At 36.9% G+C, this 13,919-nt stretch overlaps 1 protein-coding gene across 4 annotated transcripts in view; it reads right to left on the bottom strand.

Moving 5' to 3' along the window:
* The window catches only part of Src64B (Tyrosine-protein kinase Src64B), a 371,393-nt gene that overhangs the window by 20,878 nt on the left and 336,596 nt on the right, over positions 1 to 13,919 (bottom strand). For all 4 annotated transcript variants that reach the window (XM_081745057.1, XM_081745060.1, XM_081745058.1 and 1 more), the window contains 2 exons: positions 8,227 to 8,480; positions 2,614 to 2,778 (listed from right to left, as the gene is read on the bottom strand). In XM_081745057.1, coding sequence (XP_081601183.1) covers positions 2,614 to 2,778; positions 8,227 to 8,480 — 419 coding nt within the window. The remainder of the gene's footprint in view (positions 1 to 2,613; positions 2,779 to 8,226; positions 8,481 to 13,919) is intronic.

Raw genomic sequence — 13,919 nt, forward strand, 5'->3', positions numbered from 1 at the left:
AGTACCCTTACAAAGGAATTTTGATTCCATAAAATTCTGACTTAACCAACTTTCGCTGTAAATTTTTACAAGCTTTCTCTGGATAGGGAATACCAGTATTTAATCCCATTACAATAAAATTATCCTTTTCTATGCAGTGCTTTATGTTCATAAGGAAGCGAATAATGCTACCATTCTTAAAAATAATTTGTGTTCCAATTCTACTAACATATTTCTTACGGGATTGAAATTGATTTATCATAATTAAGAAATTTCATTTTTTGAGAATCCATTTTTTACTATTTTCTTATTTTATTGATTCGATTGATCATATGGATATGATTTGACTGAGAGAGGAAAAAACTACAAAGAAAATCAACATGAGTTATTATATAACAACAACAACTCATGTTTATGCTATTTGTTTTGAAATCTTGGAACTTGACTAATCACAACACTTATAGTAGTAGTAGTTTTTGAGAGCTATATTCTCGTTGCGTTTCGAACAGCTTCGAAATTCAAGATTTTAAACACTTGCTCTGCACAACTGGACCTCTATCTATATTCGGCCAGAAATGCTGCTACATCTTAGAGCAAAACCAACAATGCATGCACACAAAATACAAAATACGTCTAGTAACACTGAGTATCGGAAAGTCACATGATTAATTAAAAAAAAATCCCTCAAATTTCTTTGGTACACGCGTACCGAATGTTACTGTTCCAAGGAAATCAGAAATGGATCATACAAAAGCCACAAATAAAACAATTCTACCACTACGTCACGGCACTTTGTTGTTGCTTACCTAAGACATCCCCCCCCCCTCCGCCTTCCGACATGATGGCCACCAGTATGGCTTATTGCACGACACCGTAGTTTCCACAATAACCGACTTCGTTGTAGCTAAACCAGGCAACTGCACTCTCTCCTGTTTGAAGACTTTTTAGACGCCATTTACCGTGTGGATTCGACTGTGTGGAAAGACGCCGTTTGAGAAGCTCAAAAGCACAGTAATCGATAGAACTATCATCTGGACTTGAACGGTAATATCCTCGAACAAAATAGCATAGATACCGTTGTAGTTACCATTGTCTGTGTACGGCCAGCAATATTTGTGAACCACGGATAGGATATGTTCCTGGCAATAAGTAGCATTGACTTTGACAGTTTTTTGATCACAACAGTTTAGAGGTCCTCTCTGTTGTAAAAAACCTGTCACAACCATAAGAACTTTCTTTGTATTTATGGACAAACTTACATTGTTCCTTTTCATGAATATCTCTGTAGGTGATAGCTTGAACTTTTCCAGTCACTTAGGCAGACACATGCTTCATTCACTGTAACAACAAATTTCCAGCAGCATGCACGTTGACCTTGCAGACAGCTTGTAGCTTCAATCTGTAATAAGTTGTGTGTTTTAATATTTGATTAGGCCACATGTAATCGTTTGGCCATAATAAGCTGTAGTAATTGATACTCACAAACTGCCATATCCTAGATCTCTCTAGCTCAGGTTACGTTCCAATGATGCCCTCTTTGGATTCGATTTCGTTGATAAGATAGATTGTGGAGAACAATGTGCATAACGTTTAATTATAACACTACCAGTGCCTCATCTTACCACTAAGCCATCATTTCGACCTGTTTTACTATGTAGGAAATGCTATTGAGAAGATCAAAGACGTACCTTTCCAAAAAGAGATTTTCTTCGGAGGTATTTTTTCCTCACTCAGTATCTTCACTCTGCTACAGAACAGCTGAGAGACTGATACATGTCTGCATATTTTTGTTACTCTGCGACACTCAGTTTGACAGGTGTCATTGTCTGCAAGTTGTTCCAATGGAAACGAATCAGACTAAGTATTTTGTAATGAAGATCTCAAATGATGGTTGTATGCAATGGAACAATTTCAATAACTAACTCTATGGCCTATAAAACCTGAAGGTTCAATGCCGTGTTCACAGATGCTCTCCATTCACTTCTGTCCTTAGCGAACTGGGTCCAGTTTCTACTTTGTATTCCTATTTCTGTGTGGTCCATCTTAATATTGTCCTTCTATCTCCTAGTGGTCGTTTTCCAATTGGATTTCCAGTTAAAACTTTGGAAGCGTTCCTACTTCCTTCCATTCTGGCTACATGACCTGCCCACCCGAGCCTCCTAGACTTAATGACCCTAACAATGTTTAGTAAAAGGTATAATAAACAATTTAAATAAACAAGATAAATTCCTACCTCAATAGGTTTCATGTAAGTGTAACAAATAATACTTCGATTACTAATGTCACCTGAGACGCAACTCAGGTCTTTAAGAGATTAATTAAATTCATTAACAAGATTTTTGAATTAATGAATTAATTTGTGTAATAATTAAGTTTCCTGTGTTAATTAAGCTCCATATATACAAAATGTCCTTCCTTCCCTAATATCGGCTCATACCATGACTACAGAATATTAGCAGTCGAAGTATCTGTTTTCAAACTTGCATTATGAGTAGGGTTAGAAATTTATTTCCTTTATATGTTTGCATCTATACGTTTGCGTACTGCAGTAACTGCGAACACGCATATAATAATCATCAACAACAGTTATAAAATCACACTTAACCTGTGTGTGCTTTTATTTTAAATACTCACCATACCAAACTTCACCGAAATTTCCCTGTCCTAATTTCCTTAGAAGTTGAACCTCTGATCGGTCTATCTCCCACTGATCTCTCAACTCGGGAGACAAATCCCATATTTGTGGCTGTGGCTTTGGACACGATTTGGCAAGAACATGGCACAGTCCTAAGGCATTTTCTGGAAAGTATACACAAAAATTATTCATAATTTATATTGTACAGTAACAGTCACAAGTAAGGTAACACAATTTGAAAGAATGAAATCTTTTAGTTTTATGTCCCACGGTTATGCCGGTTAGGCTGAAGGAGACTGTGATGATGAGTAATGAATGAAATGGTGGAATGAAGAAAATGGAAGAACCCCGAGGAAACCCACGCACACGGTGTTTGTCCACCACAAGGTTCACTTGGTGGGGGCTGGGATCGAACCCAGGACCCCAAGCACCAGAGGTGAACGCTCTACCACTGAGCCACCGTGGCCCCAACACAATTTGAAGTTAAATGACTAAACAAATATAGTTTTCTTCCAGAATTATTACTTATAAATACTTCTATTAAATGTTACGCAAAAAATTAAAGAAAATTTGATCTAATTGTACTGCAGAGCCTTATAGAAAGATTTGAAGTTCAGCGCACAACCAAGTTTCGATTCTAGAAAGTCCTTTTTACGTGTTAAGTACTAGAACCTAAAAACAATACACAAAGTGTGGCTACTACTTGCTTCGTTCGGTAACCTTCTAAAGGCAAAAACACAATTACGTTGTTTGATCTATTTATTCTCAATCTGAACCTTAACTATAATCACAATTCATTAAATCAATAGTACTCCACAAACTATATCAATCTTGAACTTCTATCACAATCTTAAGTCTTACTACATACATTTGAAATCTTCCTTACAATCTTGTCAGATCAATCTATCTGTTTGCACATGCTATAAACTCTCTCAAACTACCGTAAAAATACGTGCCACTTTTGAAAAGCACTTTGTGCCGCGCTCGTACGTCCAACATTAAGACAGATGTATGGATAACTAATTTGAAGTTTACTTAAACGTCTAAGGCTTACTATGTGGAATCAATTGTATTATATGTCCTATAATGAACGTCTACACATTTGGCTTCGTAAATCGAAATGTTGTTCCAAGAAGTTCGTGTTAAGGATTCAGTGTCAGCAGTGTTAGCAAGGAATAAGTGTAGCAGTTAAGGGATCAATGTTAGCAAGATATTGATATTTTAAACTATCTTCGAATGAACTAGGGAATTAGGAATTAGATTTCTGAGCTATCGGCATCTAAAGCCATTTAGCCCGTCACATATATGAGAGATGACGTCCCTCAATGAGCACACTATTCAATGAAAGGGAAGAAAAAAAGCAGCCTGGAATCATTATGTTAGGTACCATCCAGCACTTGCCTGGTGTGAATGAGAGAAACTCAGGAAAAACCTCACTCAAGAAGGCTGGCCTGAAAAAGCTGTTATACTTTTTCGACCGAGTGTCCCCACCGGAAATCGAATAGGGGACCACTCGCATCAAGGGCGAGAGCGTTAGCGACTACGCCACGCGGGGCCATCTATCTTCGAAAGAAGTCCAATTACTAATAAAATACTAATACAAATATTGCTAAAAGTCAATGAAATAAACTACACTGAAAACTAGTTTAGGTTATCAAAATAACGAAAGCATTTTAGATTGCAACACTTAGGATATATATAATGTGGTAACTGGGATGTGTGCACAGCGCCTGGCACTTGTTCGCGGTGTTAGATGGTCGTCTATGGTACATCAGGCGGGATAGAATGAAGGCGTATAATGAAGCGGATAGACAGTGGTGATACAGAACAAGTATCTCTGAGTTTCAAAGACACCAAATTGTGGATGTGCAGTTAGTTAAGGCTTGTATATCTAACGTGGCCAATGTGTTTGGTATGTCACGAATTTAACCGCCTACGGTGGTGATGGCCTACAGAACTTATGGCAAAACATCAGTGAGAAGTAATACAGGATGTTCGTTAAGTCCCGCACAATAGAAAAATCACAGTATTTTTTCAGTGAGTTCCAGCCATATTTGCAAGTCGAATTGCAAATTGTTGAGCATACCGGAAACATTATCTGGGACAAATGCGTCATATACGTTCTTGGTTCTTTTGAATTTCTCTAGGAGTCGTCCCAGAATTGTGTGGAATACTGACTGTCGTTCAGGATGATGTAAATTGAATTCACTGGCAACATCTCGATGCGAGTAACCTTCAAATCTATATAGTATTATTTCCACACATTCGTTTTGCGAGAACAATAAATAAGTATTATATATATATATATATATATATATATATATATATATATATATATATATATATATATATATATATATATATATATATATATATATATATATATATATATTTGGTCTAGGAATTAATTCGTGCGGGTGGACAAGAGATGGCGCAACGAACGGAGTGTCCCACAGTTCCGTGTATCCACACATGTGTTGCAAACCCCTGTCATCGCGTATCGTTCGTAGTATAGGGCAGTGGATTAAAGCGTCAACAACACCAGTTTGTAGTTAAGTGAACATGGCGCAATTTGTGCCTGATAAAGTGTTTTTGCGGGGTGTCCTGCTGCATTACTTTAACATGCAGAAAAGTGCGACTGAAAGTCATTGTATTTTGGTGGAAGTGTATGGTGACCATGCTCTAGCTGAGCGAACGTGTCAGAAGTGGTTTGCACGGTTTAGAAGTGGTGATTTCGGCTTGGCAGACCAAGAGCGAGCTGGACAGCCAAAAACATTTCAAGACGAAGAATTGACAGCATTGCTCGAGCAGGATTCGTGTCAAACGCAGGAACAACTTGCAGCAGCATTAGGCGTTGATCAAACAACAGTCTCCAAACGCTTGAAAGCCATGGGAATGATTCAAAAGATGTCACATTGGGTTCCACATGAATTGAAAGACAGAGACGTTGAAAGACGAAAAACCATTTGCGAATTGCTGCTTCAACGACAGAGCAGAGAGGGGTTTCTGCATCGAATTATTACGGGTGATGAGAAGTGGATCCATTACGAGAACCCTAAACGAAAAAAGGCCTGGGTGAAACCAGGTGAACCAGGTCCATCACAACCAAAACGAGATATTCACTGTGCAAAGGTTATGCTGTGCATATGGTGGGATATGAAAGGTGTGGTGTACTATGAGCTGCTGCAACCGGGTGAAACTATGAATGGAGAACGTTATCGACGACAATTAATGCGTTTGAAGCAAGCTCTGGCCAGAACACGACCAGAATGGGAGAACAGACATGATAAACTTATTATTCAACATGATAACGCTCGCCCACATGTCGCAAAACCGGTCAAAACCTATTTAGAAAATGTCGGATGGGACGTTTTACCCCACCCGCCGTATTCACCAGACGTTGCTCCTTCGGACTACTACTTGTTCGATTGCATGAACAACGATTTGATTGGACAGCGGTTTACTTCTTCAGAAGATATCGAAACATGGGTCTCTGACTGGATCGCTTCCAAGGATGAGGACTTCTTTCGCCACGGAATCCGTACATTGCCTGACAGATGGGCGAAAGTGGTGGCTAGCGATGGACAATATTTTTTTAAGGTATTTATGTATTTTGTGTTTGTACTACAGCTTCAATGTGTGCGTACCAACCGCACGAATTAATTCCTAGACCAAATATATATATATATATATATTTCAAATTTGCTTACGATGCGAGACTCTTCGAGCATCCTGCAGTGGACGAAAGAAAAGTCTCACTGACAAGGATAGCCGGCCACTGAAGATGATTGTGAGCAAAAACCGTACAATGAATGTAAGAAAAATGACTGCGAAACAGCACTTCGAACAGCCTACTGTGACAATCACTGTCCAATGCGAGTTGCATAACCTCAACATCTGTAGTTGGGTTGCAATTTCCAAACTGCTGAACAACAACAACGATTTCGCACGAAGAATGTGTAGAAAAAGTGCACCGATAATAGGAAACGTGTAATATGGGTCGGTGAGTCCTCTTTCATCTATTTCTAATAACAGGCTGTGTTTATGTATGGCAGACGTCCACAACAGCTCATGCTCCGAACTGTTTTCTCCCTTTCCCATGACACACAAGTGGTGGCTCTATGATGCTGAAGGCAACAATTTCCTGCTATATTGCAGGCCCTGTGAGGTGATCACATGCATCGGATGGTCCAGATGTTTCCGGCTAATGACAGGTTTTCCAACAATACGCAACTGGAGCTGTTAAGGCGTGGTTTCATGAACATCGAAATTAATTATACCTTCTTTAAGTGTGCAATCCCAGATAATCTCAACATTGAATATCTGTGGATATTTCTGACACTCAGATTCCGGTGCAGATACCCTCCTTCCTCGCGACGGAACTGTGTTGCACTGGATGAAAAAGCATAAAAAAAACCTCTCTGGAAATAATTCCTGATTTATACGCCTTCATTTCACGGCACATCAAAACTGTTTTGAAGTTAACGATGGTCCCACGTAATACTAATCAGGCAAGTTACAGTTTCTTAAGGTGTTTTCCATTAGTTTGAAAACCATATCAAAATAACTTATTAAATGATTCCAAAAATGGATAGTTTAAACAAACTACGATATTTCCGCTTTGCCATCCGGTTCCGTATCTATGTGCTTTTACCCGTGTCATGGATAAATTTAATATGCTGCAGCATCTTTCATGTGATAGTCTAAGTCTTTCTGGAAGATGAATATTTACAAAAAGATATGGGGTTCCTGTGTGCAAACCTAAGAATGCTAAGCGGTGCAAACAGAAAAACTGGAAACTTCTGTGCAACTGCTTGGTGGCATATTGAGGAAAGTTGGTGCAATTGAAAGGGAATTAAAATCTATAAATGAAACACGTACGCAATGCCGAAAGACAGGATCTAAAATCCATTGTTAAAAAATTAGGGAAAAACTCAGATCCTAGACAGGGATTATACACACGCTTGTTCGAAAGATTTCTGCCACCCACCTTGCTTTATAAGGCCATATTTGGCAACCTTACGTAAGAAATTCTAATACTTTGGGGATAAATAAAGAACTCAATTGGATAAAGAAAACCCGCATATGTTTGATTTAATTTCTACTGTAAGTAAGAGTGCTGAGTGTTTCAAAAAGTGGATGGCCAGTTTTTCAGCAAGACTAAATGAATGCCTGACTACGCCTGCTCTAGATACATTGTTTTGACAATACTATTTTTTTTTTTTTTTGAAATAATTGTATGCGGTTACGGTGGACAATATGGTTCGTTGCTTATTGTAAGTCAAAGGAACGCAACAGAAACTAACACCATGCCCCACTCCAACTCTAGTACAATGTATACCAATATCTGAATGCAGAAACACCTTGATATAAACCATTTTCGTTAATTTCTGTCAACCTTGGATTCACCATTACTTATTATCACAAATTGTGTTAGACGGCTATATGGTAAAATCGTGATTTGAATATATTTCAAGATATAAAAACTTATGATATAAACATATTTAAATAAGTAATAAGAAGGGAATAGTTATGTGAAAGTAATTTTGTTCAAAGGTGAGAAAATAGTTTACTGCTATTTTTAAGTGAAGAAATTTCTTTGCTGTACTTACTCATATATGCATTGACAAGAGCTTGTAAAGTTATAAATGTCTGACTTGTAGCTATGTAGTAACCTCCCTTATCCAAGGGTTTAATTTTATAATGTTTCACATGGTATCCTCTTGATTCTTCCCAGTCTTTCACGCTTAACGAGTAGCCTTTAGGATTATGTTCACTATGACGTACAAGGAATGTTCCCCGAGGATTTTCAGAAGATAAAAGAAGCCGCTCTGCTTCTTTTCGAGAGATTTTCCCAAAGAACCAGCTGAAACGGAAGAGGAAAGTTAATTAAATAGAAAAATAACAGTTCAATATATGCACACTTTGTGCAATTATGTGGAAATTTTATTTCTAGTGTTTTTTATAGTAAGAAAGAGAGATCCAGAAATAAAGGACCGGTAGAAGCTAATCTCTTGACACTCTGAACTTGTAATTTTTAACATTTGATTTTTCATTGGTTCTTCCATAATTTAGGCCAGGTCTACTAACAGTTATATTCAAAATAAAATTATTTTGGTTTCCCATTTTTTTAATATTTACATTAATTTTATGCTTTTTAGTTTTAATACCTATTACTTTCCACTACTACTACTACTAATAATAATAATAATAATAGCAGCAGCATTTTCAGAATAAGCAGTTCTCTCAGTTTATCATTTAATTAGTCACGTCTTCTCGTCTAGCAATCCAAGAGTATTGTTCAAAGTACATAACCAGTCATTCCATCTGAGGTTTTCCTAGAAACATTCTCAATCTTGCCACGAAATAATACTCTCTGAAGAGCTATAGCCGAGTTCTTTTCCAAAATTGCCTCTAATGTTTTAGTGTAAAGTGGCCATTCCAACTGTATTCTGAACACTTAAGTAAATATGTGCGAATTGATTACAATTAAGTACCTTTCTTGGATTTTTTTTTTTCAACATTCGCAGGTTGAATTCTTGAGATGTGGGTTATAAATAAATTTTACTGGTGTGTAATAAAGAAGACTCATGTTAATCACATTATAATAAGTGTCAATAATATTAAGATAATAACAAATAGGGCTAGTTAACAAGTATGGAAGGTAAGAGTCATTGAAAGCTCAACCCTATTTTTCCTCATTACAACTATAAAAAAGATTTTCGATACTCAAATACTTTACGACTTACTGTACTTAAATCAACACGCAAATGAAGTAAAGAGTTTTGCTTTACTATTGGCGTTTCTTCAGCAATCGAGTTACATTATAAATTACGAATACGGAATTTACACAACATTTTTCATTCATCGTATCTTCGTTCAGAAATTTATTGCTAAATTTCCCTAGCATTGAATAACTTCGAAGTTCACCTTGCATTCAAGATACTACTTTGTATTTTGTCATGAGTATTCTACAAAAATCTACAGTTATATTAATCGACGTCAGTACACAAATATTGTTATATGTGAACTGAACTAAATTTTTCAATCGCAATTTGGAGCAGCAAATTGGGAAAATTGGGACCTGGGAAGTTATTCTGCTCTTTTAGAAACCCCTACGGGGCAGCATGCATTCAATTTTACTTCAAAATATTTGAACAGTTACGCAAAGCGCTGATTATTACAGCAGGCAATTACAGAATTCTGCATATACGTATTTCAGTAATTAGGACTTGTGTATTTGTCATAAACTGCATAACTGCTACTCCAAACTAGTTATTCGATTCGGCAGCAGCTGCGATGGCTGATGGAGTTTGAATGCATAATAGCAAGTCCCGTCCCCTTCGTTCCTCATTGGATTTTATCATAGTCACTCTTAACAGATGATCATAGTGTTCGGAATTCAAATGTGATTATTATTTTACTTTAGTTCTGCAACTAGACGCATAATATTAGTTTATTTATTTATTTTTTAATTATAGAGTCAATGCATTCTAAGTGATCAAGCATGTGCCGCTCGACCATCTCCAAAAAATCTATTTTTTTTCATGAATGTTTATCCTATATCAGGGTACTTCAAAACCACAAGTAATTATTTTTTACAACATCCCATGGCGACGCAACGGCTGCCGCCATTTTGCGTTTTTTCGATTTTAGGCGTTTATGTTGTTTTGAATATCTCAGCATGTATTTGTCCTAACAAATTGAAAATTGTTGGACGTCTCCAACTCGTGCAGAGCTAAAATTTTGATCTCTTAACATTTTTGCCTAAAACCACTTGAAGCGGCTGAAATCAGGGTCTGCAGTAGCAACATTTTTGGACATGTTTGGGAAGGGGAAACAACTGACGTACAGGTCTGAATTTGTGTGTGCATGTAGTCCAGGGACATAAGTTAATACGCAAAAATTTACTGACCTGTAGTTGCTCCCAAAGGACTGGAAATAAATAAATAAATAAATAAATAAATAAAGTAAAGTAAAGTTCAGGAATTATGTCAATTTAGCATATTTCACTGTCCAATATCTCCAATGGATCTGGATAGAAAAATCTGACATTTTGGGAATGGTTAATCCTTTAGTATACCATAACACACAACAGAGCGCGTTTTGTGTTTTTGAGCAGAAGGGGGTCAACGTACTAAGTAATGACGTCATACTCGAGGTTTTGTTCATAAAATCTACTGGAAGTTTGTCAGTGTTTACAGCGAGTAAGTGTTCACTGACTTGAGAATGTAGATATAAAAAAAAACAGTCTCCTGCATGAGTTGACAGTTAAAACAAGAATAAACACGATTGAGTATCAGTGATATAGCAAACAGCAAGAGCAAGAAATACTTATGGACTTCTTTTTTTTTTTTTTTTTCAATGGTGCATTTTGAATTTCCTTGTCTTCTGCTGATAGTGGCATTCTTCATCAGTGCTGCTGTGGATCTGATAAGACAGTGTTACAACTAGAGGAAAGAAACGAGCTTGAGAGCCTTGACTGGACTAACCATTCATCCCACTTTATTTTACTTCACAACAACAAATTTCCAGTAGATTTTATGAACAAAACACCTCCTAGAGTATGATGTCATTACTTAATACTTTGACTCCCTTCTGCTCAAAAACACAAAGAGCGCTTTGTTGTGTGTTATGGTATACTAAAGGACTACTCGCTTTTTCACAAACCTTTGCACTCTTCAAAAACAAACCGCGTAACTCAATTTGTATCACTCCGCGCACGAGTATTCAGCGATTGGTGCAGGAGAAAATGCTTCGTCTGTTTCCCGCAATATTTCTGCTTCTGCACGTGCATGTAATCCTTCACTAGTAACCTTCCTGCCTGCATGGCCATCATCAAATATAGCGCGCGCTCTGCGTATTTGTGAGTGGGTGTAGCTGTTTTCCTGTTAAATTTAAATTTTTGTGTAAGATGTCAATCCGCATACAGAGATGTGCTTTTAATTGAAACTAAAATGTTCTTAGTGTGATTTAAAAATACAATAATTGCTATTTAGGTTGAACAAGTGGAATTTCTTGGGGACTATTTTCTTATGGAAGAATAATGGTCATTTGGCTCATTGCAAGTGTTGCTCACTTCTGATTTTTTTTTTTTTTTTTTTTTTGGAAGAATCGTAGTCAGACTGTTTAGTCAGTTTCAGAGAACTGGGATGCAAATGTTCATTATGTTACCCAAAAGAAAAACTGAGCCCTTGTACTAAATATCTATTTAATATATTAAATGCATTATACTTCAGATAATTGGAGAGCCTTTCATTGGATATAAAAAGTTGTAGGCCTATTATTTTAAAGATAAGTAAGAAATAAAGATAAAAGCAATTTCACCGATTCGAAGTAGCGTAACGTCTGATGTTAATTCTGTATGTTATAATCAGGGGTAAAAGTGGATCTGAAAAGGTAGGGGTACGGTAGCAAGCGGCATAACGTCACGCCGTCCCCCCGCCTATCCTTGCCCATTTTAATTTCTTAGGAACTGGGAGACGTCGTACATATTTTTCCGAGGTCGGGGATGGCGTTCTCCCGCGTTCCCCCACTTTTACCCCTGGTTATAATTCGCATATCGATTAAAAGAAACGATCGGGTTTAACTCTTAACATACCAAGCGGGGTCCTCTAGGAACCCCAGAGGGCGATATTTGGTGATACTGCTGCAACTATAAGAATCAATTTATTCTGGATTTTTATGTGTGTCCTGCATCCGTTTGGGATATACTATCTATTACATAGTTAGATCAACGATGCGTTCGTTAAAAAAAAAAAAAAAAAATTTACAAAAAATAAAAACACACTTGGAAATGTAAAAGCTCCATTGTTAAACTTGTATTTCAGATTTACGAACACAAAAGTATAAGATTGTACGAAAAACTGAATATTGCTCAAGTAAACATAATATTTGATGTCAACAATGCTCATTTAACTTAGGTATGCTTTTAGACATCCAAAAAATAATAATTTGAGTTGCAATACTATGTTGAGATATTAAAATAATACTTGGGGTCCCCAGAAGACCTCAGCTTGGTAAACAACGTTGACAAGTTAGGCTTGGTACGTTAAGGGTTAAATGAACATTTAAGAGTCGTAAGAATGATTGTCCGTTCTCAGGAGTAACAAAATATCTGATTTTTTTTTTTTTTAATGAACAATTATCCACATGTTCTCTTGCCTCTACTTGAGAGTCAGTAGTGATCCGAAAACAGTTTTGAAATGGATGGGGGTAAAAGAGCATATGTTTTAGTACATCTGCTAGTCAAACTAATAAATATAGTAAGACAACAAAGACTAGAGAACATAGTAAGATCCAATAGCTCTGATTCTAATTTTCTATGTTATCTCTTGACGCTATGGGCAGGCTAAATAAAATTTATAATGATAGATTGAATATTTTGAACCATTAATGCGAACTCCCTGATATACAGAGGACCAAGATTTATCGTCAACCACGATTAGCCATGATTTGCAGTTACAGGGAAAATTTAAGAGATTGTTCAGTCCGGCTTCCAGGCATGGACGTCCGCAGGACTTTTTCAAGGAGATAAAATACTGATTCCACGGAAGGGGGGACAAAAGACCGACACACAAACTCAGTCGCGAATACACAATATTTTGATAAACGAGGGCACATAATACATCAAGTAAAACAACAGTTATTTACGCGCGTATGCTTATTAACTACAGTAAATAATCTATAATACCAGATACTATATTATTTAATATGAATATGTTAAGTGTTATAACATTTAAGTAAGCAAATTAGTATGCCTTGACATGCACTTCCAAAAACCTTTCAAAACCCAGGGAGGCAACATCCCCTTTGCCCCTTCCCCGCTGTGGACAGCCATGCTTCCTAGTGTTCTTTGTCTATATTTATATGCTGCTTCAAAGATTCAGGAGAGAGAAAATGCATCTTAGTAATCTATCAGAAGTCCATGCCATTTCATTTTCAATCTCCCGCTCTTCGCTTTGTTTCTTAATTTGTTAGCTCGAGGTTTTCTATAAACTTTTTAGTCTGTTAGTTGGCAACATTTACATTCTGCCGTCTGCGTTGTTTACAAGAGCTGCAAAGCTTCGTGAAAAAACGAATAACTACTTCCATTTTTTTTTTTTTTTTTTTTTAAATCCAGGCCCACTGGAGATATTGGACAGTGAAATATGCTAAATTGGCAGAATTACCCAACTTTACGATTTTTTTTTTTTCAGACCTTTGGGAACAACTACAAGTCTGTAAATTTTTGTATATTAACTTATGACCCCGGACTACATGCACACACAAATTGAGACCTCTACATAAGTTGTTTCCTCTTCCC

The sequence above is a fragment of the Thermobia domestica genome, chromosome 18, assembly GCF_964235325.1.
Source record: "Thermobia domestica chromosome 18, izTheDome1.hap1.1, whole genome shotgun sequence".
Lineage (NCBI taxonomy): Eukaryota > Metazoa > Arthropoda > Insecta > Zygentoma > Lepismatidae > Thermobia > Thermobia domestica.